At 38.9% G+C, this 26,174-nt stretch overlaps 1 protein-coding gene across 5 annotated transcripts; it reads left to right on the forward strand.

Annotated features, from left to right (window-relative positions):
* On the forward strand, positions 1-26,174 carry DNAJC15 (DnaJ heat shock protein family (Hsp40) member C15). Of its 5 annotated transcripts, none has more exons than NM_001277777.2 (6): positions 1-60; positions 9,476-9,527; positions 11,431-11,504; positions 17,006-17,082; positions 21,084-21,154; positions 24,128-26,174. In NM_001277777.2, exons 2-6 carry the CDS (start codon positions 9,485-9,487, stop codon positions 24,196-24,198), a joined length of 336 nt encoding a protein of 111 aa, NP_001264706.1. In that variant the 5' UTR covers positions 1-60; positions 9,476-9,484; the 3' UTR covers positions 24,199-26,174. The 5 variants fall into 5 exon arrangements, with proteins under 5 accessions (NP_001264706.1, XP_046797538.1, NP_001264705.2 ...); XM_046941582.1 differs by lacking the exon at positions 1-60 and adding an exon at positions 295-566; NM_001277776.2 differs by lacking the exon at positions 1-60 and adding an exon at positions 295-415.

Below are 26,174 nucleotides of genomic sequence, written 5' to 3' on the forward strand. Positions count from 1 at the left end.
GTCCAACCGCGCGCCCTCAGAGAGGCGGGGGCCACCAGAGTCGGAGGGGGCGGAAGGCAGGTAACCCTCACACAGTAACCCCGGCAGTGCAGCCGAGTCCCTTACAAGGAGACGACAAAGACGAGAAGGCCGAGCCACGCCGGGGACCGTCACCCCACCCCCCGACTCAAAATGCTGTGGTACAGCCCGCTCCCACTCCGCCTCCGCGAGGCGGGGTCAGGGCTGAGCAGAGCGGGGCAGCGCTTTGCCTTCCGCCTCCTCAGGTGCTTTGTCCCTCTGGGCGGCCCGTAGCGCGGCCGTCAGGCCCGCCATCATGGAGGGAGCCGGGGCTTCCTCGGAGGCTTTGCGCTACGCCGAGTACGCGAGGGGCCCTACGGGCGCCGGCAAGGGCCAAACCGAGCTGGATCGGAGTCTGGTGAGCGCGCTGAGAGCCGGGCAGGCGGCGGGGCGGCACAGTACCGAGCTCTGCCCTCACAGCGTTGTTCCCTCGGGGTTGGCATCCGCCCCGGCCAAGGGCAGGGAGGGCGGTGGTGGCCCCTCGCCCAGGGCCAGGCCTGGTGGCGGAGGTGGGACTGCAGTTTGTTCCCGTTTAAGGCGGTATCCATGTCTAGCATAAAAATTGCACCAGTAGCGGTTGTGGCTTTTGTGGCGTGTTGTTTTGTCAGGTTCTTGCTATGGTCCAGGGAGTGCGGAAAGTTTTTACGATTGGGTTCTGGACTTCTGCAGTATTCTGTTTGAAGTATATTCTTTGGACGGGCCTTCTGGTGGTGTATGAAGTATGCTCAGCTTTCAAGTGGTTGTCTTGAGGCAGTGATCAAGAGAAGCGTGACCAGCAGGTCAGGGGAGGTGATTCTGCCCCTCTACTCAGCTCTCATGAGACCCCACCTGGAGTACTGCGTCCAGTTCTGTGGGGCTCCAACACAAGAAGGACATGGAGCTGTTGGAGCAGGTCCAGAGGAGGGCCATGAAGATGATCAGAGGGCTGGAGCACCTCTACTATGAGGACAGGCTGAGAGAGCTGGGGCTGTTCAGTTTAGAGAAGGCCTATCCAAAGAATCTCCAAGAAGACCTTATAGCAGTCTTCCAGTACCTGAAAGGGGCCTACAGGAAAGCTGGGGAGGGACTTTTTATAAGGGCAGGTAGAGACAGGATGAGGGAAAATGGTTTTAAGCTGGAAGAGGGTAGATTGAGACTAGATATTAGGAAGAAATTCTTTACTGTGAGGGTGGTGAGACACTGGAACAGGCTGCCTAGAGAGGTTGTGGATGACCCCTCCCTGGAGTTGTGTGAGGCCAGGCTGGATGGGGCTTTGAGCAACTTGGTTTAGAGGGAGGTATCCCTGCCTACAGCAGGGAGTTGGAACTACATGATCTTAAAGATCCCTTTCAACCCAAACCATTCTGTGATCTGTGTTTAATGTCACAGCCATTTGTGGAGTTAACATTTAGGTTCTACTGGGAGTCAGAGACCGATCCTTTAACTCAGACGTGTCCGACCCATGGGCCGTGCACATATGGCCATCACAGCTCACAATGCGGCTGCCCCCTGCCCTGCACCATCATGGCAGCAGCTTTTCCCAGCAGCCCAGTGCAGGCAACCTTGCTCAGCACCAACATCAGTGCACTGCTAACCCTGTCTGAGCTGAAACCAGGACATGGGGCACAGTGCAGTGCCTGCTCAAGTTACATCAAACCGTTTTGGTTACGTTGGCTAAACACAGCCCTGTGAACAGCAAAAGATAGGCAGCGGTGTTCTCTACTGTGTTAAAGGAATTTGAGATCAGGTTTCAAAATTGTAAAAAAAAAAATCAATTTTTTGGTCACTTGCAACTCCATTTTCAGTCAACATAAATACATGAGCTGCAAGTTTTCAAATGGAGCATACTGAGTTGCAATCAAGTATTAACTCAAAAACCTTATCATGTCTATTTACTAGGCTTTTATAAGCCCTACGTTAGAGAGAAATGTCTCTCACTTCACAGTCATGTCTCGTACATGTAATCACTTTTTGGCAGTATGTGCATTTTTAAACAATTGCTTTCAAGGATGAAGCATGGAAAAAATAAAATTTCATCACAAATCTGATGAACACCTGGAGAACTCACTAAGAATTGTAACCACTGCCATCAAGCCAGACTGTGGCATTAGTTTCATAAAAACAAAGTCAAATATCCCACTAGTTTTGGTTTTGTTGCTCTCTTTTTTATATGTTTTGATTAAAAAAAAAAAAACATTATAAATGATAGAACTTATTTTAATTTTTATACATTAATTATATTACATATTTTGTGAGGATTTTTCCAAAATTGATTCCTCCTCTTATTTTGTAGGTGCACAACATCAGATGCGGATGTTGGTGGTATGGCAGCAGAAGTTGAACCTTCCTGCCAATATTCTGTTACATTTGGTTGCCATATGACACATGGCAGCAGAAGAACAATCTGACAAAATAGGGTCTGACGTGGAAGTGCGTATGAAGTAAAGGCGTGTCACTAAATTACTTCATGTGGTGAAAATGGCACCCATTGCCACTCATTGACACTTGCTGAACACTTTTGGAGACCAAACAGACGTGAGCACAGTGAGGTAGTAGGTAGTACGTTTCAGCACTGGCAACAGCAACAGTGGGTTACCTCTGCTTGCACAGTATTTTACGAGCATGACGTGCAGGCTCCTGTTCAGTGCTGACAAAAATGCAGAGCTAATGGTGGTGACTGTCGAAAAATCCCATTTTGTAGCTGAGATTTTGCTGTGTCAAGCGGCATTAATGTGTTCATTGTAACTGTTGTAGTTTCCATGGAATTAAATAGGAAGCTTTTCTTTCATAGCGACCTATATATATGCAGCCTAAAACAATTCCTTTTCACTTAAAATGGCCCAGACAAGACAAAAACTTGGACGCCCATGCTGTAACTGCTTGAAGACAGATCTTAAAGTATCTTTACAGCAAAACAGGTGGAAAGTGTTTTAAAATAGGCTTTTCATGGAATCATTAAGGTTGGAAAAGTCCACTAAGATCATGTAGTCCAGCTGTCAACCCATCACCACCATGTCCACTTAACGATGTCCTTCAGTGCCACATCTACATCTTTCTTGAACACGTAGAGGAATAGTGACTCCACCACTTCCCTGGGCAGTCAGTTCCAATGCCCAACCACTCTTCTGGAGAATAATTTTCTCCTAATATCCAGCCTGAACGTCCCCTTAAGGCTGTTCCCTCTCATCCTACCACTGTTACCTGGGAGAAGAGGGTGACCCCCACCTCACCACAGCCTCCTTTCAGGTAGTTAGTTGTAGAGAGTGATAAGGTCTCCCCTGAGCCTCCTCTTCTGCAGACTGAACAATCCCAGTTCCATCAGCCACTCCCCATAACACTTGTGCTCCAGACCCTTTACAGCTTTGTTGCACTTCTCTGGAACACTCCAGGACCTCAACATCTTCCTTGTAGTCAGGAGCCCGAAACTGAAGACAGTACTCGAGGTGCAGCCGCACCAGAGCTGAGTAAAGAGGGATGATCACCACTCTGCTGCGGCTAACTGCACTATCTCTGATAAAGCCAGGATGCCATTGGCCTTCTTGGCTACCTGGCCACACTGCTGGCTCATGTTCAGCTGGCTGTTGTGTTTGCAGTAGCCCAAATCCTGTCTGAGTGACCTGCTGGATTGGTACCACGGGGACCAGCATTGGTGTTCACACATTGCAGTTCAGAGATTATGAACAGCAGTAATTATAAATGAAAATCCATGCACTGCTGTGCTCAGAGCCTTGTAGCAAAAAGGTAAGGAAGTTCATCCTTGAGCCTGCAGATGCTGAAATACTACATTCTTTTACATTCAGCCATACCTTCTCATCCATGGTTCTAGAGAAATAGTATGAGTAGAGATGTAGCATTTCTGTGGTGGTTAGGTGGTTAGAGACGACTGTTAAAAGATGGGAACATAAGTTAATTTTGATGGCTTAATCTCTTCTAAGTTATCTGACATGGGGCAGCTGCTGGGCTCTTCTCACTCCTGCAGCTCCCCATCTACCACAACCGTATTGTGTAAGCCCAGTAATACATGTCACCTTGCTACAGAGTAACAGAGCATGGTTGCAGAGGTGAAATAGGACAATAAACACAACTTCAGGGCTGAAAGAGCTTTTTTCCGAGACTGAATTTTGCTTTTAAGTTATGCAGGATGATAACTGAAATCATTTGATCTGGGTAACTATAGTTGTTTTACTGAAGCATTGAGAAGTTTGGAGTGACAGAAAAATAACAGTGAAAGCATAGTCTGTGAAGACAGCTGCAAGAATTCATTAATAATGAATACACATTCAGGAAGGCTGGTTGAATGCCCGACATTAACACTCCTGCTAGTGAATCTACTGCTCTGGTACAGTCCCCTGTGAAATATTGTCAGAAACTTGTAAGTTTGTAGTAGTTTTGTATGAAAAACCAGAAAGTTACTATAAAATAAATGAAGTAAATTGACATGAAAGTTGGGTGTGTATGGAGAAGAGCTTTTAGCTGAAGCTAGTTTTAATTTACTGTTGGAAAATAAATTTCATAGGGAGGTAAGAATGGACAGAATGCATTAAGTTATGAAATCAAATCTGTTGCAGGTAGTTTATGATATAATCCCAGTGTACCCAGCTCCATGTAGAGCTAATTAGGTGGTTTGCTCTGAAACATCCTTCTAGTAAACTGTAGCTACTCTTCTGGGGAATAGAAACCTTCTAACTTCCATGCCAGATGCAGTCATTTGTTTGAGGTTTAGAATTTTTAAATAAGGGAAAAAAGTAGCCTTGGAAATAGTTCTGCATGCTTGGCTAATATCCTTGTGAGTCTTAACTTTTAGCAGCATACATACAGCTGTTAAAAAAAAAAACAAAAAGAACACCTTTTTAAAACTAAGTTTCTTGTTAAGCATATTACATTCATGCATTTACTTGTATTCAGGTACATACTCATTATTTTGCCTATTCACAATTAACCATAGACTACTAACAAACTGCTGTCCAGCCCATCAGAGCAAATAATTGTTTTTCTCTGTGCTTTTTATTCCATTTCACTATAGCTTTCTGTGGCTCAGAAGAAGCATAGAGCCCTTGCTGTGTCTGAAAGCTAGTTGTTAGAAAAGCAGAATACTTCTTGTTTGACCAAGAAGGGTGTTTTCACTGATTGCAGTAAAAGAACCAGAGTATGAAATACAAATGTTGTGCAGGCAGGTATATTTTAACATTCATAAAGTTTGTTCTCGTAGCTCGTCGTCAGATGTAACAGTGTTGTGCTGAAATTTTAGAATTACGCATTTGAAATTCCCTTTTATGTTTTTAACATTTTTTTTTTCCACTTCACAGAAGAGAAAACTGTAAAGCAGAGTGCTGTGGATTAGGAATATCTTACTCTTCCCAGTTTCTTCTGCTTAAAAAGATTAAGGCTACAGAAAACTTACATATTAAAGGATTAGTTCTTGGACCTCTGTATGAAATGGTGTATGATGTATACCTTTACATATACCATTTGCCAATATGCTTTATCTTCTTTTGTTTGCCAAATACTTTGGTAAGTCAGGTCTTGTGGTTGCCTTTCTAATGGATGTATTTCCTTACAGACATTTCTCTAAAGATGAAAAAAATCTTTGCAGATTTAGCAAAACTTTGTTTTACTGTTATCTGCATCTTAGAGGGTTTGTTACTAAAAACTGAACTTCATGATAAAAGACTGAGATCGGCAGAATAGCACAGAGTTGATGACTAACCTTTGGGAGATGATTCATTGAATAAAGAAAGGGACAGATGTTACTTTTTAATCTTCTATTTCTTTATTTTCCCCTCTTGGATCTTAAGGAATGTTTTCTTATATAACCTAAATATTTAAATGTTTTTAGATCACCTTCCCCCCCCCTCCCCCCCCAAGAAAGCCAATTCTGCCATAGCTGAAGGTCAGTGAGTGAGTGATATTTTGAGCCTTTGAATCTGAAATAACATGCATGTTAAAGCAGGGTGAGCCACAAAAGCTCATGGTGGTAGTTGTGAGAGCGAGTTGCTTTCCTTTCATATTGACAAGAAGAGTGGCTGTAATTAAAGCTTTATGGTCATAACAATAAAATTTGCTGCTGTATATTTTGAAGTTCCAGTCTAACCTTGATTTCTTCTTCTAAATAATCATCTGAGTTAAGTGAGCGTGGAAAAGAAAACTTGGACATACTGGACTTTGCCATAAGTGAAGTTACCATTAGCTTAAAAACAGACTCTGTGCTAGTAAAAGATGAACTGTGCAATCTTTGTGAAGATTGAATCTGAATTTAAATTCAGTTTTTATTGCACGTGTATAGTTGGCATATACTCACACCATAACAAACATTCAGGATGCTTGGAGGTGACAAGTTACCACTGTGGCTAATACGTAGCAAGTGACTCTTTAACCTGCTGCTAACATAAATAAGGGATGTTACTTTATTTTGATGTTTCTGAGCTTTTTGGGTAGTTTTACCTCACCTGTAAACATGGGCAGTCTCTCTTGGCTCTCTGGCTTGATCACGCCATCACTTCAGCTACTTTTCTGTCTGGTCTTCAGATTGCTGTTGCTTACCACTCCTATCCTAGAGCTACTACCACACTTATTTTTTTTAAGTGCTGCTTTCCACTTGCTTTCCAGTAACTGCTGGTGCATTCCACTGAGACTGAAATAATACACCCCAGTGGACGTGGCGCTCAGGGAACCCTACACTCTGCTCCCAGACCACTCTGCAAAAACACTTAGGCAGTTTCTGTGCAGAGCTGATGGAGTCCAGGTGCCATTTATTAGCCTGATGTCAGTGTTCTGCCTTTACCTGGGATGAGGTGTCTCTCACCAGTGGCAGTGTACCTTGTTGTAAAATGCTGGCATAAACTACCTTTTTGGTGGCAAAGCAAGAATAAATTAATTTTGACAAGCACAGGTTAATAAATATTATTTTTTTCCAATATCATCTATTTCACACGTTGTTGGGCTCTTAATTGACTGTAACCACTTAGGAAGAGATTCTCACAGTCACTCTGAATGAGTCAAGGAAAGTCTCTACTGCATGTAAATCTGTGATCACAAGGCACAGAACAGAATAATAGATAATTTCTTTATACTTTTGGTTTTTCCAGAAGTGTTGTGGATGTTACTGGTTAGTCTTTAAACAGAGGGATTAGAAGAATCTCATTGAATTTTCATATTTGAATACTGAGAGTATTGGGAGCCTGGGAAAACTGATTTGTATGAAGAAGTGGAAGAAACTTTAATATAATGAGGAGATGAACAGTGTGCTTCACTGTCTTATTTCTTTTACCATCTGAGGTGGCATACTTGTATTTTTCATGGCCTGAAGATGAAGGGAAACTTTGTGCAACTGGAAGGAACAGCGGATATTAAAATACATGATTTTTATATGCTTACATTCAGACATGAATGCTAATATCAGGACTTCAGTCTACAATAAAATGGAATAGAGAGGTGAATTTAAACTTAACTTTGGAGCTCCACTCCCAGCATGTGTAGAGTTCTTTGTTTTCCTGCAATGCTATGTTATGCTCATGGTCAGGATAGCCTTATCATAGAATCATAGAATGGCCTGGGTTGAAGAAGGACCACAATGATCATCCAGTTTCAACCCTCCTGCTATGTGCAGGGTCACCAACCACCAGACCAGGCTGCCCAGAGCCACATCCAGCCTGGCCTTGAATGCCTCCAGGGATGGGGCATCCACAGCCTCCTTGGGCAGCCTGTTCCAGTGCATCACCACCCTCTGGGTGAAAAACTTCCTCCTAATATCTAACCTAAAGCTCCCCTATCTCATTTTAAAACCATTCCCCCTTGTACTATCACTATCCACCCTTGTAAACAGCCATTCCCCCTCCTGTTTATATGCTCCCTTCAAGTACTGGAAGGCCACAATAAGGTCTCCCTGGAGCCTTCTCTTTTCCAGTCTAAACAAGCCCAGTTCCCTCAACCTTTCCTCATAGGAGAGGTGCCCTATCCCAGTAGATAAGAAGTATTTTAGTTAAATTATGTGGGATCCAGAAGCCAGATGTTGGGGAAGGCAATTTCTTATAGATGGGCTCAGAGAAGGCTGCTGCTTCTGTGCTTAGCTCAGTGCTACAGACAGCAGTCACTGTCACCTTCTTTCACAGCCAGAGAGGAACTGCTGGCTGTGGTAGAAGTGCTACCATCTTGTACAGCTGCCTGTTTGCAGGGAAAGTTGTTGACCTATGTTCTAGCCCCTACTAATGCAGCTCTAGAAGGCTTTAAAACCCCCATTTCCCAACTCTCCCCTTACTCTGTCTGGGAATGAGGTTGAATACAAAGAGTTTTAGTCGCAATGGTAATAATAAAAGCTACATGGCACTAAATCCGGTTTTTGGGACACATCGGAATTTGGGCATGCAGTTCTGCTCTCAGCCTTGTTGGTAGAAAATCTATAAATCAGTTATTGGATAAATGCAGAGCAGAAAGCCATCCAGAGGAGAATCAATCTGGTGATAAACGCCTTTTCATTGTAGTATGTTTTGAAATCCGGCTAAACAGGCCTAATCTGATTTGCTGGGGAAAAGTTCAAGGCGTTATTAAACTATCAGATATGGATAGATGCTGTGATACACCAGACACTCAAGCTTGCAATGTTCTTTATCCTTCTTGAATTCTGGAAATGGTTGAGAAGTCGGTTCCTTCTTCAGGGTGTGCTGCGTATCATTTAGAGGCTTCTTGTTAAACATGGAGATATTTCCTATGGTCCTTCATAAGTTTCCAGACCTTCAGGCACTGTAGAGAAACACATACACACCCTATCTGGGATTTTTGAGTTAGCAGGAGGTAGGAGTTACTACTGAATTAGATGTTCACATCTTTTTGTGGGGTTGGTTGCAATAGACTTAAAGCAAATTTAAGCCAATAATGAAAACTGTCTGAAAACTGTCATGCAAATATTTGTACTATAATTTAAGTGTTCAAACAGTGGTTGACAGTAAATAATGAGAAGAGATTACCAGGCTTTTTGTCTGACTGTGGCTTCCATGAGTCAAAGGGTGAACAATGGAAGACACTAATCTTTTGTGGCTGAGGCTGTGGGATGGGACTGTTTTGTTCCCCATGGTTTTGTGATAAACTAATACTTTCTTTTATGGTGAACATTGGTTCGGATTGTGTTGAAATAGTCTTCGCATAAAAATTCCAGTAATCCTGAGCTCTGTCTGCCATGTGTTTTTTATTTCATACTGTGTGATGCTTTGTTAGTGCTTATTCACTGATTTGCTAACCCAAGTTAAACCTGAAGCACTGGCATAGGTTAGAGGGGCAGTGCTATGAGATCTGATGTAGCCTTTGGAAAAAAAGACGCATACTTTATATTTCATATAAATTATATATTAAATGTCCACAGCAGACATCAAAAATACTTACTGTTAAAGATGCATATATTCCAAATTAGAATGTGCAATTCATTCTGATTCCTATTTTCTTGCTTTAGGCCAGATCTATGATAGCAGTTGGACTCAGTGTGGCAACTGTTGCATTTGCAGGTAAGCCAAATTACCAGCTGACTGTGGAACTACTTACCTGCCTACTGCTGTTTCCAATGAAGTTAATGGAGTTTTATGAATACCAGTTGGGAAGTGGCTGTTGCCCAAGAGCGCTGTGGAGGATCGTGTCCATTTTTAGTTCCTGTCCCTTCAAAATCCTTGAGACATTTTCCACAATTCTTTTTGAAGAAGTCACTGCTAGAGAAACTTGTTTGTGAAAAGGTCCTGTGTGCTTTTAGTCTGCAAAATGTAACGTACAAGGATTGTGCTATATTATACACGCATATAAGGATTTTGCAAGGTGAGGCTCTTTATTACAGAAGAGCACAGCAGGATCTAGGGGTGTGAAGGTGGAGCTTGACAAGCTCAAACAGAGAAAAATGAAAGATTTTAGTGATTGCAGTTATTCATCAAATTAACCTGTTCCGGTACTACCTTGTTTGTTACCTGAACTCTTTGCATCTGGATTTGTTTTTGTGAACATAGGTCGTGGGCTTAATGTGATTTACATGCTGATTTATTCAGATGGGATAACTGTGGTCTATTCCAGTTTTGAAATACGCAAATCGATTTCCGTTACTTTTAGGATGTAAACTCAGCCGTGTTCAGCTATGTGCAAACACGTGCCAAGAATAGATGCATATGGATACATCCTAATACACCAACATTCAGCAGGTATTTTGTGAGTGCAGCTGTTTTATTTTAATTAGTGGAAGTAGAGACAAGATACTTGGTGATACACACCTATTAAGAAGCCAGTTAATATCTATATCCTTGTATGGAAACAGAAGACAGTAGAAGTGAAATTTCTTCTGCTGGTTAAGCTGAATTGGTAGTGACCACTAACAATGAAGTGGTAATTGTAAGCTTTAAGAAGGTGAGGTAATATATTTTTAACACATGCCAGTATTTCAGCAATGGTACTCCAACAGGGGTTTTGACTTCTGTGTTAGCACAGGCAGACATAGATGGCTACAATAACTTACAGATACCCTGTATTTTAAGACTGAAAGCAGTATGTTCTGTGAGTAAGGGAGAGCCACATCTTATAAAAATGTTTTTTTCCATTGTGTTTAATAACAAATTACATTCCTAATGAATAATTAATCAAAACAGAAATTGAGGGGATAGGACCTACAGGGAAAGCTACCAGTAACAGTACAAATTTTGATTCTTAAGTTGGTAGATCTTCTTTGTGCTTCAGACGACAAAGTCTAATGTAGATTCATGTACCCTTTCTTAGCTATAGACATTCACTGCCATTTGGGAGTTGAATGTCTCTGAATCCCAGAAGGTCTTCTCTTTGTAAAAAAATAAAATATGTAGAATGTACAAAATATGTGATTAAGTGTACAACATTACACCAAGAAACATGTAGTATGTAGATTTTTTTTTTTTTTGGAAGACATAGCCTTTGAACATTATTTACTAAATAATGCACATCCAAAGCTAATGTTCTCATTGCACTTTTTCTTAAAGTTCACAAGGCTGATAACTTCATTTGTCTTATTGAAATGCATTTAAATCTTATTTATTTTGTGCACAAACACAATGGATGTTTGCAGACCGTGACTGTGTTTTTATATTAAGTGTATTACCCCCCCACACTCAGTATAAAGACTGAAAAATGTAAACCTCTACAAGTTTATCATAGGACTTCTGCTGGACAGGATCCAAAACCCAAAACAGGATCCAGACATTGAGGGAATATCTCAAAAAGCGGTAAAGTGCAAAGGTACCATACAGAAAATAAATGAAATGAGAAGTTGAACAGTGAAGAATGGTTTTGTTTTATAATCCAAAATTCTTTCTGCTTCAAGCTGATGAACAGGTGTCAGACACTTTGTGTGTGCGTGTATTTAAATGTCACTTATGGTTTCCTTTGACATCATGTTTTTTTCAGGTCGTTATGCATTCCACCTTTGGAAGCCATTGGGGCAGGCAATTACAGAGACAGCAAAAAAGATTTCAACTTCTGTAAGTTTGGAGGTTACTCAATACCAGCTAAACCTATTTATATGTCAAATATTTAGAAGTAAGTCATTTTATGACATTTTATGTCATTTTATGCCAGCTAGATTTATTTTTTTTCCCTTGGATTGGAGTACTCCTTACTCTGTATGTTCTGTCATTTATTTTGTATATTTTTAAAGTCATCTAATAAACTTCTGGGACAGCTTTCCAGAGGGACAGAGGAGCTTGTTTTCTTTGTTTGCAACTCACATGTGAACAAGAAAACAAGCACTTCCATCTCTTTGCACATCAGCTGTCTTTTTCTTGGGCCAGTTCCAAAATTACTCTCAGTTGCAGTGTGCATGAGCCAGATATGGTGTTACAGAATCATAGGGGTTGGAAGGGATGTCTGGAGATCATCTAGTACAGCCTCCCTACTAAAGCAGGTTCCCTAGAGTGTTCCTGGATCAGTGTTCGCTCCCTGTCCCTATACTGCATTGCTACTGTGAGACCAACACAATTTCATTTTCCCCTTTCTAAAATCAGTTTTGGAGAGGTTCCCATGTTGCCTGCCAAAACAACAGAGGGGACTTCAGGTACTGCGAATTAAATTGCTTTTATGTGATGTGGATACAGTCTGACTTAAAGGCTTGCTAGAAGTAGCAAGCAATGAGGACATGCAGCTTCAGAGTAGAGAGTGCTTCAGTCTTCATCCTTCCTCTCCAGAAGTTTTACTCCAACACATCTATCCGTTTGTTAGATACAGGCTAAAGAATCTAAATTTAGACATTTGCACGTAAGAATTCAGGCACTGACTCTTTAACATATGGAAATATGACATACTACTGCACAGAGAGGTGTCTGTTTCTAGGAAACTGTACCCCTCTGAACCACTTTGCTGGCTGAGCCAATCTCACTACAGGTCTGTTTTCCTTGATGACTTTAAGGGTACTGCAGAATTCACTAACAGGAGATTCTGAATTCTCAGTGTTCCTAGTCCCTGAGCTGAATCTATTTCTGCCTTCACATCCTGCCTTAAAGCCCAGAGTTCTGTGTTCATCTCCAGCGGAGTATCTCTTTTCTATTACTGAACTTGAAAATACAGTGAACAGCAGAAAGGTGTGAGATCTGCTAGATACAGTAAAAACTTTATTTTTGGTTTACCACTACCTGTGTATATTTGTTAACTTTATGTTTGTGAGGGTAATGACAATTTTTTATTTTTTCTACAATCAAAATCCACATTTAAGCCTCTTGTGACTCAGCCAAGGTTGTCTGTTCTGTAACTCTGCAGATCAGCCTTCTTGGAATATGCTTTTTCCCCTTAACAATCAGTCATTTCCTATTGATCATTTGTCATTAAAACAATAGAAAATGAAAATACTGTATACAAAGATCCTAGGTAACTACTTTTTTTCCAGACTTCTTTTAGCAGTGTCATGTGATTTTGTTTTGGGGAATTTGAAGCTGCTGAATATAAACTATGGGACAGCACTTTCATCATGTCTCTTTACAGTATAGTGCTCTCTAAACTGTGCTGACAATGGAAATCAAGCAGTCAGTACTTCTACTGATGTTTACTGGAGAAAGAATCATTTGTGACAGTCAGTGTCTAGGCTTAGTGCTACTTCACTGGTTTAGTGTAGTGCTTGAAGGTTCCTAACTTGGTCACTATATTTTTCAGTGGTTACCTTAGCTTTCCAGAATCAAACCCTCATCACACCCTTTTTTGGAAGACTGTGAAGCAGCTGCCTGTTTAAAAGCTAACTGGTTCTCTCTGTAAGCCTCTACTCTCCCTTCCTGTTTGCAATGACTTTTTTTTTTCTTCCCTGCTTTCAACAGTAATCTCAGCTCTTGTTAATTGCAGTTTCACAATGTGAGGCTGTTTATCCTTTCCTCCTGCTCACTAATAAATTACTTACATGAGGTCAAGTTGAGCAATTATGAAGTGAACATTTAAAATGTCTACTTGTTGGATCTTGAGTATCTGACACTATCTATTTACTTAGCTAAATAACTAACATGTACAGTTAACAATTATACTCGTCTTACAGCCAAAAATAGCAAATAAGAGCAAGTAAGTAAAATTTTATTCTGAATTCCTGCCTCTCATTCAGGTTTAACTTATGCCTGTTAACTGTATAGACTTCCTAATGATGAAAAATAAATGCTGCTGTAACTTAGTCATATTTTTGGAGAAATACTTCTTTTTTAAAACTATTTTTAGCTTGAACCTTGTTTTGTTACTGGTATCACTAATGCCAATGACACTGTTTTGGTTCTCTGGGTAGTGACACAGTCACAGTAGTCATTTATTTCTCTTCCTCAGACAGACCTTAATGCTGTCAGTCATAACACTAATTTCTTACTTCCTACTTCTTATTTCCCCTTTTATTTTAATAGCTATACCTTTCTTTGTTGAATCAATGATATTTAGAATTCAGCCACAGATACAACAATTCTAGGCAAAATTGTTATAAACTCCAAATTCAGTAGTCCTGAAAATTCCATGTTCCAGAAGGAAGGGTCTCCTTAATGCTTTGTTGGAGATGTTTGTACTCAGTTTTCTTTATTTGATCTGTTTCTACTCAGATGCACAGACCTCTAAATTAAGAGGTAACAGTAGCAATCATCTCTTATAATATCCAGTCCATTTTACAGTGTTTTTTTTCTTTTTCCAAGTGAAGTTAAGGAAGTTAAAATTGATAGCAGCAAATTTTACATTATATTATAACACAGCTTCTAAATAGGTATTTTGCTGTGTCTTTTATTTTGTGTATGCATGCATTTGTTTTTTTTCTTCCAGTGTTGTTTACCTTTTTCAGTTGATGATTATGTCAGTAGTGGAATGACACACAGGTTATCAAAAAAAGCCCACCACTTCATGTAATATGATGTGATGTCTGGTTTCAGTTATGAATATCACTTATCTTGCATGGAAATAGTCACTCTTCGGCTGTATTATGCCATAAAAAGTATCATGAAGATGTCAGAGTCCAAATGTGAGTAGGATTTTCTTAGCTGACTGCCTAATGCTAAAATTTGCAAGAATGAATACACATCTGCTGAGCAAGTACAGACATTTTCTATCTCCCCCTTAACCTTTGAATAGCAGTATTTGCTTACATAAGTTGCTAAACAGTGACAGCATACACGGAAGTGAAGCAAATTAAGTGGTAGCTCCCCTGCCCCTCTCCAATGGCAAGAAGAAGTGCAGAACTCATTCTAATGAGTTTTCCAGTACAAAAATTCTTTGCAATAGCCAGAGCTAAATAAGAGTGTCTGGAACTGTGTGCACATCAGGAAGTTGTCATAGCAGAAAAGTATCTGAATGTAGTTTCTTTTCATTGCAGTCATTACTAGAAATTAAGTCATGTTTTTCTCAGTTTTAATTTGAATAGTATGGAAAAGTTGTTTCATTTTGGAACTAGAAATTTGCCAAGATATTTCCTAAAATGAAGACTTGATGTTTCTTCCCCATATTCTAGCCAAGGGGAACAATGACTTTGCGTCTAAATTCTTTTTGCTTTAAATTCTGTTACAGATCAATATCTTAATGTAAGAAATTCATTATCCTTATCCTGTGCTTCATTTCTGAGAAGAAAATATTTTTTGTTGACCACTTCCCCTGGCTGATGTTGAAAGTTCATGTTTGTTTATTTGCCAAAGGACATTAAAAAAAACATAATTTCTTATTTCATCCCTCTTGAAAGCGAACCGAATGAAAGCTTCCTGAAGTTAGAACAATTTCAAGGACGAATGCTTTACAAACATGAAAAAGCATTTCTGAATTTAAGCCTATAGCCATTCCTCCTTATTCCGTGATTTCAAATGAGCTATTTTAGGTGATATCTGCCAAGAACAGAGAGGAACTTTGTTAAGAGAGAATTCAAATATTGTTCTTCCCTACATAAAGAGAGAACCAAGAGTGTCCTCTTATTTTAGAGCTGTGTGCTGTGGATGGAGAACAGAGAAGAACTCACCTTTTCAGAAACCTTTTTCTGTCTGTATTTTTTGGAAGAAGTTCTGGAAAATACTTCACAGGGCATTAAAGTGTTCTTTTCTTTTCTCTCCTGGTTGTAGTAATTGTACAATGTCCTTGCAAATTTCTGGGCAGTTTTACCTCTTCAAGGACATTACCTGGTGGCCATTAAATCGCCAGAATTGTTTCCTCTTGGAGGACTGGAGAAACCATTTGTGTTCCCTGAGTTTTCCATACTCTAGCCTGTACTGTTACTGAGTACTATTACAGATGTGCTTTGTTTTACCCTGAAACTGCAGCAGTAGTTCCTCAACAGATTCTTGCTGTAGGTGCAACGTGTTTGCATTAGAGAGATGATTATCTCATGGATGACTTGCAGTGGGGTGGAAAGAAGAAAAGTAAGATTTGCTTCAGACCATAGCAAACTACAACAAATCTCTTGGGAATTGCTGCCTTCAGAGACATTCTGTATTGGTAGCAATACCTGATTATTTCTGAAGCACACTTTTGGGCGAATGTTGTTCCTAACCTTAAACACTTTGCTTAGGCATCATAGACAGACCCTTATAAATGCTTCAATGCTTTTGATATTACTTGAGAGAGTTTGTATAAATGTAATACAAAACTCTCACTGGATATGAATGGATATAGTTAGTAGCTAGTGAGAAAAGTATTTTATTAAGGGCCAGGCACACTTTTGCTTGGAGGTAAAAGGAACATTTAAAAATAGTCTAAACTCTCAGGCTAGACTTCCTTATGATGGCTTATTTTTCCCCTATTAATGTTTGCATTGAGAAAAAAAAACACCAAAAAAAAAAAAAAAAAAAACCCAAAAAACCAAAACTTCCATTTTGTTCAGTAATTTCTGTGTACCAGTTCCCAAAGGCTACATTTTGGAGCTACACTATTATTTGTGTACCAATGGACTGGTCCCTTATTCTTCTCTAAGAAAGATTTGCATTTAGGAGATTGTTGCTAACCATTGATATAGTTCATTAACTTTCTTTTTTTTAATTTAAAGATGTATTTATAGTTGGCAAAACCCTTTCAACCTAATCTCTGGTCTTTATTCTTCCTTTCCTCTTAAAACAGTCACTAAAGTCACACTTGCTAATTCTTGAATGCAAGAACATTATCACTTGCCATTTTCCATTTCAGTGCCACCAAAGCTATTTTTAACAACTTTTTCCCTTTCTCTTCCCTGCCCTCACCAACACATACAGTGTACCACTTTATACTAGCATGTACTTTGATTCTGGACTGTTTTGCCTGAAGGCAGGATTTTAATGGCTGTAGCTATTAATACCTCCGATTAGTACTAGAAGATTGTAAAAACACAGATAGCTATTTTTAAGTAGGCTTTTGTATGTGTTAACACCCAGGAAAAGTCCTTTCATATTATCTGTTTTCTACTCGTTCCATGTCTTCAAAGTAAGTAATAGATGAATGTTAGGCTCTCAGTGGGGTTGAATAAATATGATTTTGGTCATGGCACCTCATACATGAAACTAATTATTGCTTGTTTTGCCTTTTTTCTTTCTAGAGTCTTTCATTATACTATAAAGGAGGATTTGAGCAGAAAATGAGTAGGCGAGAAGCAAGTCTTATTTTAGGTGTAAGGTAGGTGTGCTACATTAATGTGGTTTTGTTTGGTGAGTATGGAATGAAAAAAATGTATATTGCAAGAACGTAGAATACTCTGGCCAATTTTTTTTATTTTTTTTATTTTTTTCCCAAAGGCTTGTAATGGCTTATAAACCATCTTAATGTTCTGCTTAAGCTAGAAAGCAAACAATAAAATACTAATAAAACATGTGACTCGTGTTTGGCTTGAAGGTACGGTAACATACTGCAGTGGAGAATTGGTGCTCTTAAAATAGTCAGAATAGCAGATACTGTGCTAATTAGTGCAATCACATGGCTTGGTTTCCAATAAAAACCTTGAAATGAGCAATATTTTAGATTATACTGATGAAGAAGGAAAACAGATCGATTTTGCTTTTTTTTTTTTTTAATTTTTGTACAATGATTTTTTTTCTTTCTATACTCTTTGATTTGTATGGACTAAAAGAATTGCTGTGTACTCCAAGCATAAATACATTGAGAGACTTGTCATTTAAAGTGGGTATAGGAAATTATTTCCAAGCTGAGGAATCAATAGATTCTTGAATAGAAATTTTTCAGAAACATGGATGGCCAACAGTAGCACACGCCTTTGTGTTTCCTGTAAAACAAATGGTGAGTTTGAGGGATCTCCAGCTGAGAGGAGTGGATCTGACCTGAGGTAGTAGATTTTCTGATTTGGATTAGTTCTTAATTTTCAGATGAGGAAAAAATAAGGAGGATGGTTTGAATTATCTCCAGAAGTTAGATGGTGAAAATTGGGACTTAGAAATAGCACATGAGCAAGATTATGTTTACATCTGACATAATGGAAATATGCAGATGTAGCACTCATTTTAAGAATTTGTAAAGTAAATGATTACATTTTCTTGAAATATGTCATGCTTGCACATTGAACAGCAGATTTATAGGAATGTTATTCAGGAATATATCCTTGGACCTGTAAGTTTGATGATGTATTAATATTTTCAGATACTTTAGAAGGGCACATTCTGTGATGTTCCAGAGTAGCACACTGCAGCTCATTAACGTGTGTTTATAGTGGCAGTGCTTACTCTGAACACTACTCATGTACATGCCTGAAATTTCCTCATATCTGTAATCAGTCCCCTGTTAATTTTTTATCTTAATAGCTTGAGTCTGAACAGTGCCACTGCTTGATGTGTTTGGGCTCAGTCTTTCAATTAGCATTCATAATCAGATACAACTAAAGTCCTTAATGTTTAAAGGATTGAACCTTTAATTGTGTAGCTGTGTGGCTAATATCTTTATAGGAAGTTCTCACACTGCTTGAAAAGAACTCTTACAGGCCAGTTTTAACTCAGTTTACTGTACTGTATGTATAGAAGGGCCACCAAAAAAAAGCAAGCAAGAGAGTTTTAAAGTTTTATGAAAGCTGCCAGGGTATGCATGAACTAGGTTGTCCAGGGACTGATCTTAGTATACTATCTTTTGTTGTCTTGTCATGACCTCCAAGTCATACTGAATTTCTAAGCAGAGGCTTTATTCATTATTTCAAGTATATGTATAGACACTCTGTAAGTAATAAACATGAGACATGATAAAGGTGAGTGTTTGGATGGGGCCCTGGGCAACTTGATTTAGTACTTGATCTAGTGGATGGCAACCCTGTGTGCGATAGGGATGTTGGAACTTGATGATCCTTGAGTTCCCTTCCAACCCAAGCCGTTCTATGATCCTATGATGATATAATGGTGGCTTTTAAATTTCATGTACACTGACTTCTTACATATTCCAGATGTTATTCTGTAATAACCATATTCAAAAATTGCAGGAGTTTTGGCAGAAATATGCATGTGTATTGTTTACTATTGTTCTGTATTTATCTATGTAAAAGGTGTCCAAAGCTACAGAGCACTGTACTAAAAATGCTAACAAATCATAGAATCAAAGAATGATTAGGATTGGAAGAAACCCTTAAGAACATCTAATTCCAATCCACTGCTATAGGCAGGGACACCTCCCTCTAGACCAGGTTGCTCAAAGCCCCATCCAGCCTGGCCTTGAATGCTTCTAGGGAGGTGGCATTCGCAACCTCGCTTGGGCAACCTGTTCCAGTGTCTCACCACCCTCACAGTAAAGAATTTCTTCTTGATATCTAGTCTAAATCTACCTGCTTCCAAATCTTAAGTTTTATTCTCTGAAGGAGAACTAACTGGTTGCTGAAATTCAGTACAACCTGGCAATAATTTTAACAACTGTACATTCTGTAGGAGGAAGTGCTGGTAGGAAACATGGGGGAGTGCCTGAGATGAGATGGGAAGTGAACATATTAGGAGTTTTTTCCTAAACCTAAGGCAAAATTATTTTACAGTAGCAAAATACAGGTGTCCTAAGAATAATGGTTTACTACTACGAAATCGCTAATGCTGAATTTCTGAAGTGTGTGATAACTCTCCTCACAAGCCAGGTTTCAAGCCCCTGAGTGTCATGGTGGCTTTTGATGAGCCTGCTCCCCACCACCATGGTCCCTTCCAGCCTCACCAACTTTCCTATGACTGAAAGGTCTGTCATTTGTGGGAATGGCCAGTACACCTGAAGGCAGGGCTGACATTCAGGAGGAGCTGGGCAGCCTCCAGAAAGAGGCTGACAGAAGCCCGTCAGCAAGGACACAGATGGCTCAGGTTGTGAGGTTGTACCAGTTCAACAAGAACATGATTTTGACACAAAGGTATTTTTTTATGATGCCGTTTAAGGTTTTAGACAGCAGTCTTCAGAGTCAGATAGCAGTATGTCATTAACTAATCAAATTTGTATAGAATACTATCTTTGCAGTTGCTTGTTAGGACAAAACTGCATGATTTTCCATAATATGCAGCTGCATCTTTTCCAGGTAAATGTTGCCCATCTGAATTTCAAAGTAATGCCTTATTATATTCATCTTCTATTGTTACAGTGTGAAAATACTATTAAGCAACAGATTTACAAATAAAAGTATGGGTATATTTTTATTTTAGCTATCTGATAATAAATATTTTTGTAGTTTATAGTTCGAGGCTTCTGGTTAATTCTTAGAACCTGGATTACTTTGTTCCATTGAAATATTTTTTTTTACAGCTTGTTACATTTCTTGAAATGTTCTATGAGGTATTTTTGAAACATACCCTAGTTTCCCTGTGATAGTATAATAATTAGAGGTTGTTTACCTCGGGAATGTAGTGAGGCTGATACCTTGCATTCAAACTGTATCTACAGAAAAATTAATTGAATAATCTCTGATTAAGAAGTGGAAAACACTGCTTCATTTCTGCATGCTAACAAATTACGAAAAACTAAGCCATTCAAACTGTCCTTTTGCATACCAGAGCCCACTGTGCTGGTGTACTGCATCCATAAGTGGTTATTTGTCTGGTAAGGTACATATTTAATTTAGTTGGAGTACATATTTTATGTATCTGTCATTGAAGGAAACAACATTATGTAGCTCTTGTAAATCAGCATGTCCCTGAATGCAACACGTTGAACAGCTTTGCAAAAAATAACAAATAGTTGTTTTTTCCTAGGCTTCAACAGAAAGTATTTATAGCAACTATAAAAATATTTACAGTAGAACAAAATATGATAATATTAAATATTTGATGTTTTGTCATTGATCATATAAATACCTGTTTTCTAGGAGCAAAGATGTATTTTCTGCATTTGATGATAAGAATACCAACCAGCTATATTCCAGAGCTGTTCTTTCCTCCAAATTATGTATTTTAAATGGCTGTGGGTATATTGAGTTTGAAGAAAAAGGAAAAAAAATCAACAAAAATGGAACGATGTTTGCACGTGTCAAATACAAAGGCTTTTTAAAAATGTCCTCAGTGTGACTTACATCCCTTTGTTGCTTCCACAAAGATGCAGTTTTATGTTTTGTCCACAAGATGGGGAAAATCTCAAGTTTTAATTATTTTTGAAGCCAGTATAAACTGTTAATTTATAGCCTGAATACAGAGGAATTTATGGTAAGCACTTCAATTTATTTTTTGCAGTCCATCTGCTGACAAGGCCAAAATCAGAGCAGCCCATAGAAGAATCATGATCTTGAATCATCCTGATAAAGGTAAATATTTATTTATTTATTTTAATCAAAGCTGGGAAGGAAGAGCCCTAAATGAGATCCTTTCAGTTTGCTGATTGTATAAATAACCGTGCCGTATGAAGTTTATTTATAGACTTAAGCTTCTGTGCATCTTATCTCAGATAAACTAGACTGATTTCCAGGCTTTATGAACCACAGCTTTACCCAGTTTCTTTAAGGTTTTCCTAAGGCGCTGCTTCAGATAAGACTATGAGTTTGTAGACCAGTGCTCCACACACATATAAAAAAACAAAAACACCCCAAAACCAACTTCCTCTAATATTTTTCAACTCCTGATCCTGTTTTGAAATGAGACGGACCACTCACATGGAGGAAGGTAACTTACTGTGGGAAAATGATCTGCATAATTTCAGACTTATTGAATTCACTTGGTAAAAAAATGTAAAGCTGGGCGCTGTTGCTTTACTAGTGAGGTTTTTAATGTAAATTTATCTTATAGAAAGGCTATTATTATAACTTTAACTACACTACAGCTGCTTGAGAAAGAAAGCCCATATGTTCATTGCTGTTTCTACTTTAAAATAACAGATGGTGAAGAGTTGCACTGTATTTCAGAAGTCAAAAGGCAAAATCATAGGGTTTTTTGTGTCTTTCTGAGACAATTACAGGGCTCCCTGCTTCTATGCGATCTTAAGAAAATGGAAAAAGTAACTGACCACTGGCCATGTGAAGTGTTTAGTCAATCTTGTTTTACTGTCTTTACCACTTGGATTTAATTCTAAAGTTTTCCTACTTACTCGATGTCACACTTTCATTTTTTACACTTTTTGTAATGTAGAAGTTACATACACATACATTAGAAATGCAGATTTTTCTGATTTATGATGATGATCAGAGACCTCTTAACCACTAGAGTACCTAAGAGGTTGTAAGTTTTTTGTAATGAATTTCAAAGCTTTGTTGTAGCAGCAATCGGAGACTTGAGCCAGAGTCACGAATTTCCATGTGGATGTTGAGTTGCCCTAAAAAAGCAGTATCTTTTAGGAGCCAACTCTTACAGCTGTAATTCACCTGCAGCTAGGCACAGTGTAGTTTTTGATGATGTAGTGAGCCCCCCTGTGTGCTATTAAGATGGAGCATTTTCTCTGCGGGAGCACCAGTTCAAGGGATTTGTGCCTCCATGTTGCCCCTGCAGCTCTTCTGTCATGGCCAAAGAGAAAAGTGTTGTCTAATGTTTTCAGCTGCAGAGCTAAGATCTGGGACAGCCTTGAATGTGTGGCACTGCAGAGAGATTTGCTTGCTTATGTTTGCAACTTCATTTCTTCTGGCTCTGGTAGCACAGATGTGCTTTTAAAAGTAATATCCGACATTGGAATGTAATTCTACCAGCTGGCGTTGGTAGAAGAAAGATCAATAAATACAGATTTTAAAAGTTACTCATATTACCTGAGACTCAAAACACTGAAGACAGCATGATTAGAAATAGATCACAAATATATCGAAGTTTGCATAATAACATCCCCAGTGAACGGTACTAAAATGGTTGCTCACTAACCTTTGCACAGTTCAGTTTAAAAGTGTTTTTATATTGATATACTGTATGTTATTTTTTATATTTATTATTTACTATATGAAAGAATGCTTGGTAACAGAAACAGAGGAAGAGATGAGCCGTTTGGACTTGCTTTAATTATAAACAAACACTTAGGCAATCATGAGATTGAATTTTCTCTCATTGGAGGGCTGCAAAATTAATATGGCACTTCAGGGTGTTTCAGGATGTGAACATAGTGAAAACACTTCTCAATGAATTGAATTTACTTTAAGATCCTGCACTCTAGTAATGTAGAGACTAAAGGCAAAGTTGAAAATTACTTGGGATACATAGTTTATTGCAGTTTATAGTCCCTACTGTTTTATCTTCTTGTCTGGTTTTTGAAAGAAGAAAGTGTAGTAGACAATTTTCTGTCCTTGCTTTCCTCAAATGTCTTTGCTATTAGGACTGCATTCAAGCAAAACAAAGCATGAACAAGACAGCTGAACTCCATTATTTTTCCAGCTGTTTTATTAGGCTATGAACTGACTTTATAATGATTTGGATTCCTGCAAAAGTGACCTGAAGAAGTCTTTGTGTTTACAAGCGTTCAGTGCTAGTTCTTCTGTGTGTCTTCCATCACTATCTTTTCTGATGAATGAAGAATTACAATTGAGCAGGCCCCTTGGAAAAGGCTGTTTAGTGTGCTGAGTAGTACTGCTGGAATCACGTTTTTATGTAAAAAGAAATGAAGATATATAGGTGTGTTCCTGTAAGTGGTAAGCTACTGATAAAGACCTTGTAATGTTGTTTTCAGTGACTGTAGGCAGATGGTTGGCACTCAAGGGGAGAGTTAAAAAACAAACACAAAAAGACCACTGAACTGTAATCAAATTGTTAGATGGAGCGTAAAGCAATGACAGTGTTCAGGACTAGAAGTTAGAAGGCGTACCATGTTTAAATAGCTTTAATGTGACAGTTTCTGCCTGGTAATTCTGGGTGCCTAGCATAGGAGAGGCTTGGAATATGAGTGCACATACTTAATAATTTTGTCAAAATTATTTATAAAACGTTGCCTCTTAGTTTTTGAGGTGGGTTGACATAATAGCTATCAGCTTTAGATGAATGTTTGAGACAGCTGACCTTGCATACGTTTGCAGCAGTGCTGCACTGTAGATCTAAATCACACCAGTGTGAAATGCTTTTAGATTTCAGACTTCTTCCCAAGACAAATCATTTAGCATTATTCTTAAGTGACTTCAGTTCTGCATGCATTCTTCATGTTACCTTATCAATTAGTTTTCTTTATGTCAGTGCCATTTTTAATCTTTTATATGAAAAAGATCTATTTAAGAAGGAGGAGCTAATAAAAGTGAGTGATAAAGGGATGCTGTAAGTGAAGTTGTTTGGTGCTCTGCACTAACATGTAAATGGTATTTCTCTGCCTTTTTTCTTCCCAGGTGGATCACCTTACTTAGCAACAAAAATAAATGAAGCAAAAGACTTGCTGGAATCCAGTACCAAAAACTGAAATCCTAAGACTTGCATCATAGAAAAACAAAGGAAAAAAAACAGCAGAAAACACACACAAAACCACCTAGCTTCTTATGCATCCTTCTCTGGGAGATTCAACAGATACAGTGTGCAGCAGTTTTCATATCTTTTTGTTCTGCACAGTTGTTTAACAGTCCACTGGATGTTTATATTTATTGTTGAAATTAAAGGTTTAAGATCATTTAAAAGCAAACTGAATTCTTTTACGGTTATGTCTCAATTTTGGTGTATTTTTACTGAATTTTGACACAGCTTTAAGAATTCTCCTAAAATGTTTTTCTTCAGAAGTAGTTCTTTTGTGAAACTTGTAACTTCTAAAAGTTGAATGTGTCTTGAATATAGACTTTACCTTCATTGATGAAGATGATAATTGTCAGAAAATGTGTAATGTATTCAGTCAGTGCATGGGGTCATGGCAGACTCATGGCAACTTTTCAGCATCACCTTACATACAGTGGAAATGAAGAAGGCATGTCCACATGATGTGGGGTCAGATGGGTTTTTACGATCTGTTTATTAGGTAAATTAGTCATGTCTGCCTGGTATATGATTGATACAGCAGGGAACAAATGTGGGTGAACCCCTTACTGGCAGTTTCTTTGCTTATTGCTTCGTATAGACTTTCCAAGTTAGGTCTACATTAGTTCTCACATCACCCAGTTGTGGGTGGCCATATTTGGTTATTTCCTTGAAAGGATGAAAGCATATGATGGTTTTCTGTTGTTTTGTTTTTAATGTATCACATAATTGCCATTTTGTCACAATTTCCTTGTATTAGAGAGAGATGACAACATTTAATTTGACTCTGACAGAAAATACTAAATGTGGGTGATTTAGAGACTACTTGACAGTGTCATATAACATCTTTTGACTGGATAAAGCAAAAAAGGATGCATGGAGAATCCTGCTTGGTAGTGGGCACACACACTTTTGTCATGTAACTAATGCTTTAATATAAAAGGCTTGTGTATGAGCAGAAAACAAACGTAAACTGTGAGGGTTGTCACTGTGGGGGGAGAGAAATGGGATGGTGGAGTTATCCCTGGTTTTCTGAAGTGGAACCTGTATGTGATCTGAGTCATTGCCCAAAATGAAAATTGATGTCTATGGTCGGTAGCCAGAATATTCCTCCTAATAATTTTGAACTGACAAGCTGTTCTTTGCCTTTTCTGTTTGCTGAGTAAAATGAGGTATAAAGAGCTAAAGTATTGGGTGAAGCCAATGCATGGGAGATTGCTAGGTTAGTTCTTTTCTTATAAATCAACTTCCTGTATCTTTATGGGAAGTATGTTTTTATTTTTCCAGTTTTGGGCCCCTCACTGTAAGAAAGACATTGAGGCCCTGGAGCGTGTCCAGAGGAGGGCAACAAAGCTGGTGAGGGGTCTGGAGCACAGGCCTTATGAAGAACGGCTGAAGGAGCTGGGATTGTTCAGTCTGGAGAAGAGGAGGCTCAGGGGAGACCTTATTGCTCTCTATAACTACCTGAAGGGAGGTTGTAGTGAGCTGGGGGTCAGCCTCTTCTCTCGGGTGACTAGTGATAGGACTAGAGGGAATGGCTTCAAGCTGCGCCAGGGAAGATTCAGGCTGGTTGTTAGGAAATACTACTTCTCTGAAAGGGTGGTCAGGCACTGGAATGGGCTGCCCAGAGAGGTGGTGGAGTCACCGAGCCTGGTGGTGTTCAAAGAGCGTTTGGACGTTGTGTTGAGGGACATGGTTTAGCGGGAACCATTGGTGAAGGGTGAATGGTTGGACTGGATGATCCTGTGGGTCTTTTCCAACCTTTGCGATTCTATGATTCTATGATTTTTTGTCAGATTGTGGTGTTGGTCATTTTCTTCCTGATCTCATTATTCACATCTGATCATATTTTGGAAGAAACACTTCTTTTTCTGCTGTTCAGTTATGAGAAAGATTGTCCTCCTTGATTAAAAAAAAAATAAAGTCCATGCTCTA

Source organism: Gallus gallus, chromosome 1, assembly GCF_016699485.2.
Source record: "Gallus gallus isolate bGalGal1 chromosome 1, bGalGal1.mat.broiler.GRCg7b, whole genome shotgun sequence".
In the NCBI taxonomy this organism is placed as follows: Eukaryota; Metazoa; Chordata; class Aves; order Galliformes; family Phasianidae; genus Gallus; species Gallus gallus.

Bases quoted from the DNA above. Each gene is read 5' to 3' on its own strand.
- DNAJC15 (NM_001277776.2), top strand. From the start codon at position 314: ATGGAGGGAGCCGGGGCTTCCTCGGAGGCTTTGCGCTACGCCGAGTAC. The intron at 416-9,475 runs GTGAGCGCGCTG...TTCTTGCTTTAG, and splicing joins CCGAGCTGGATCGGAGTCTG to GCCAGATCTATGATAGCAGT. The intron at 11,505-17,005 runs GTAAGTTTGGAG...TTTTCTTTCTAG, and splicing joins CAAAAAAGATTTCAACTTCT to AGTCTTTCATTATACTATAA.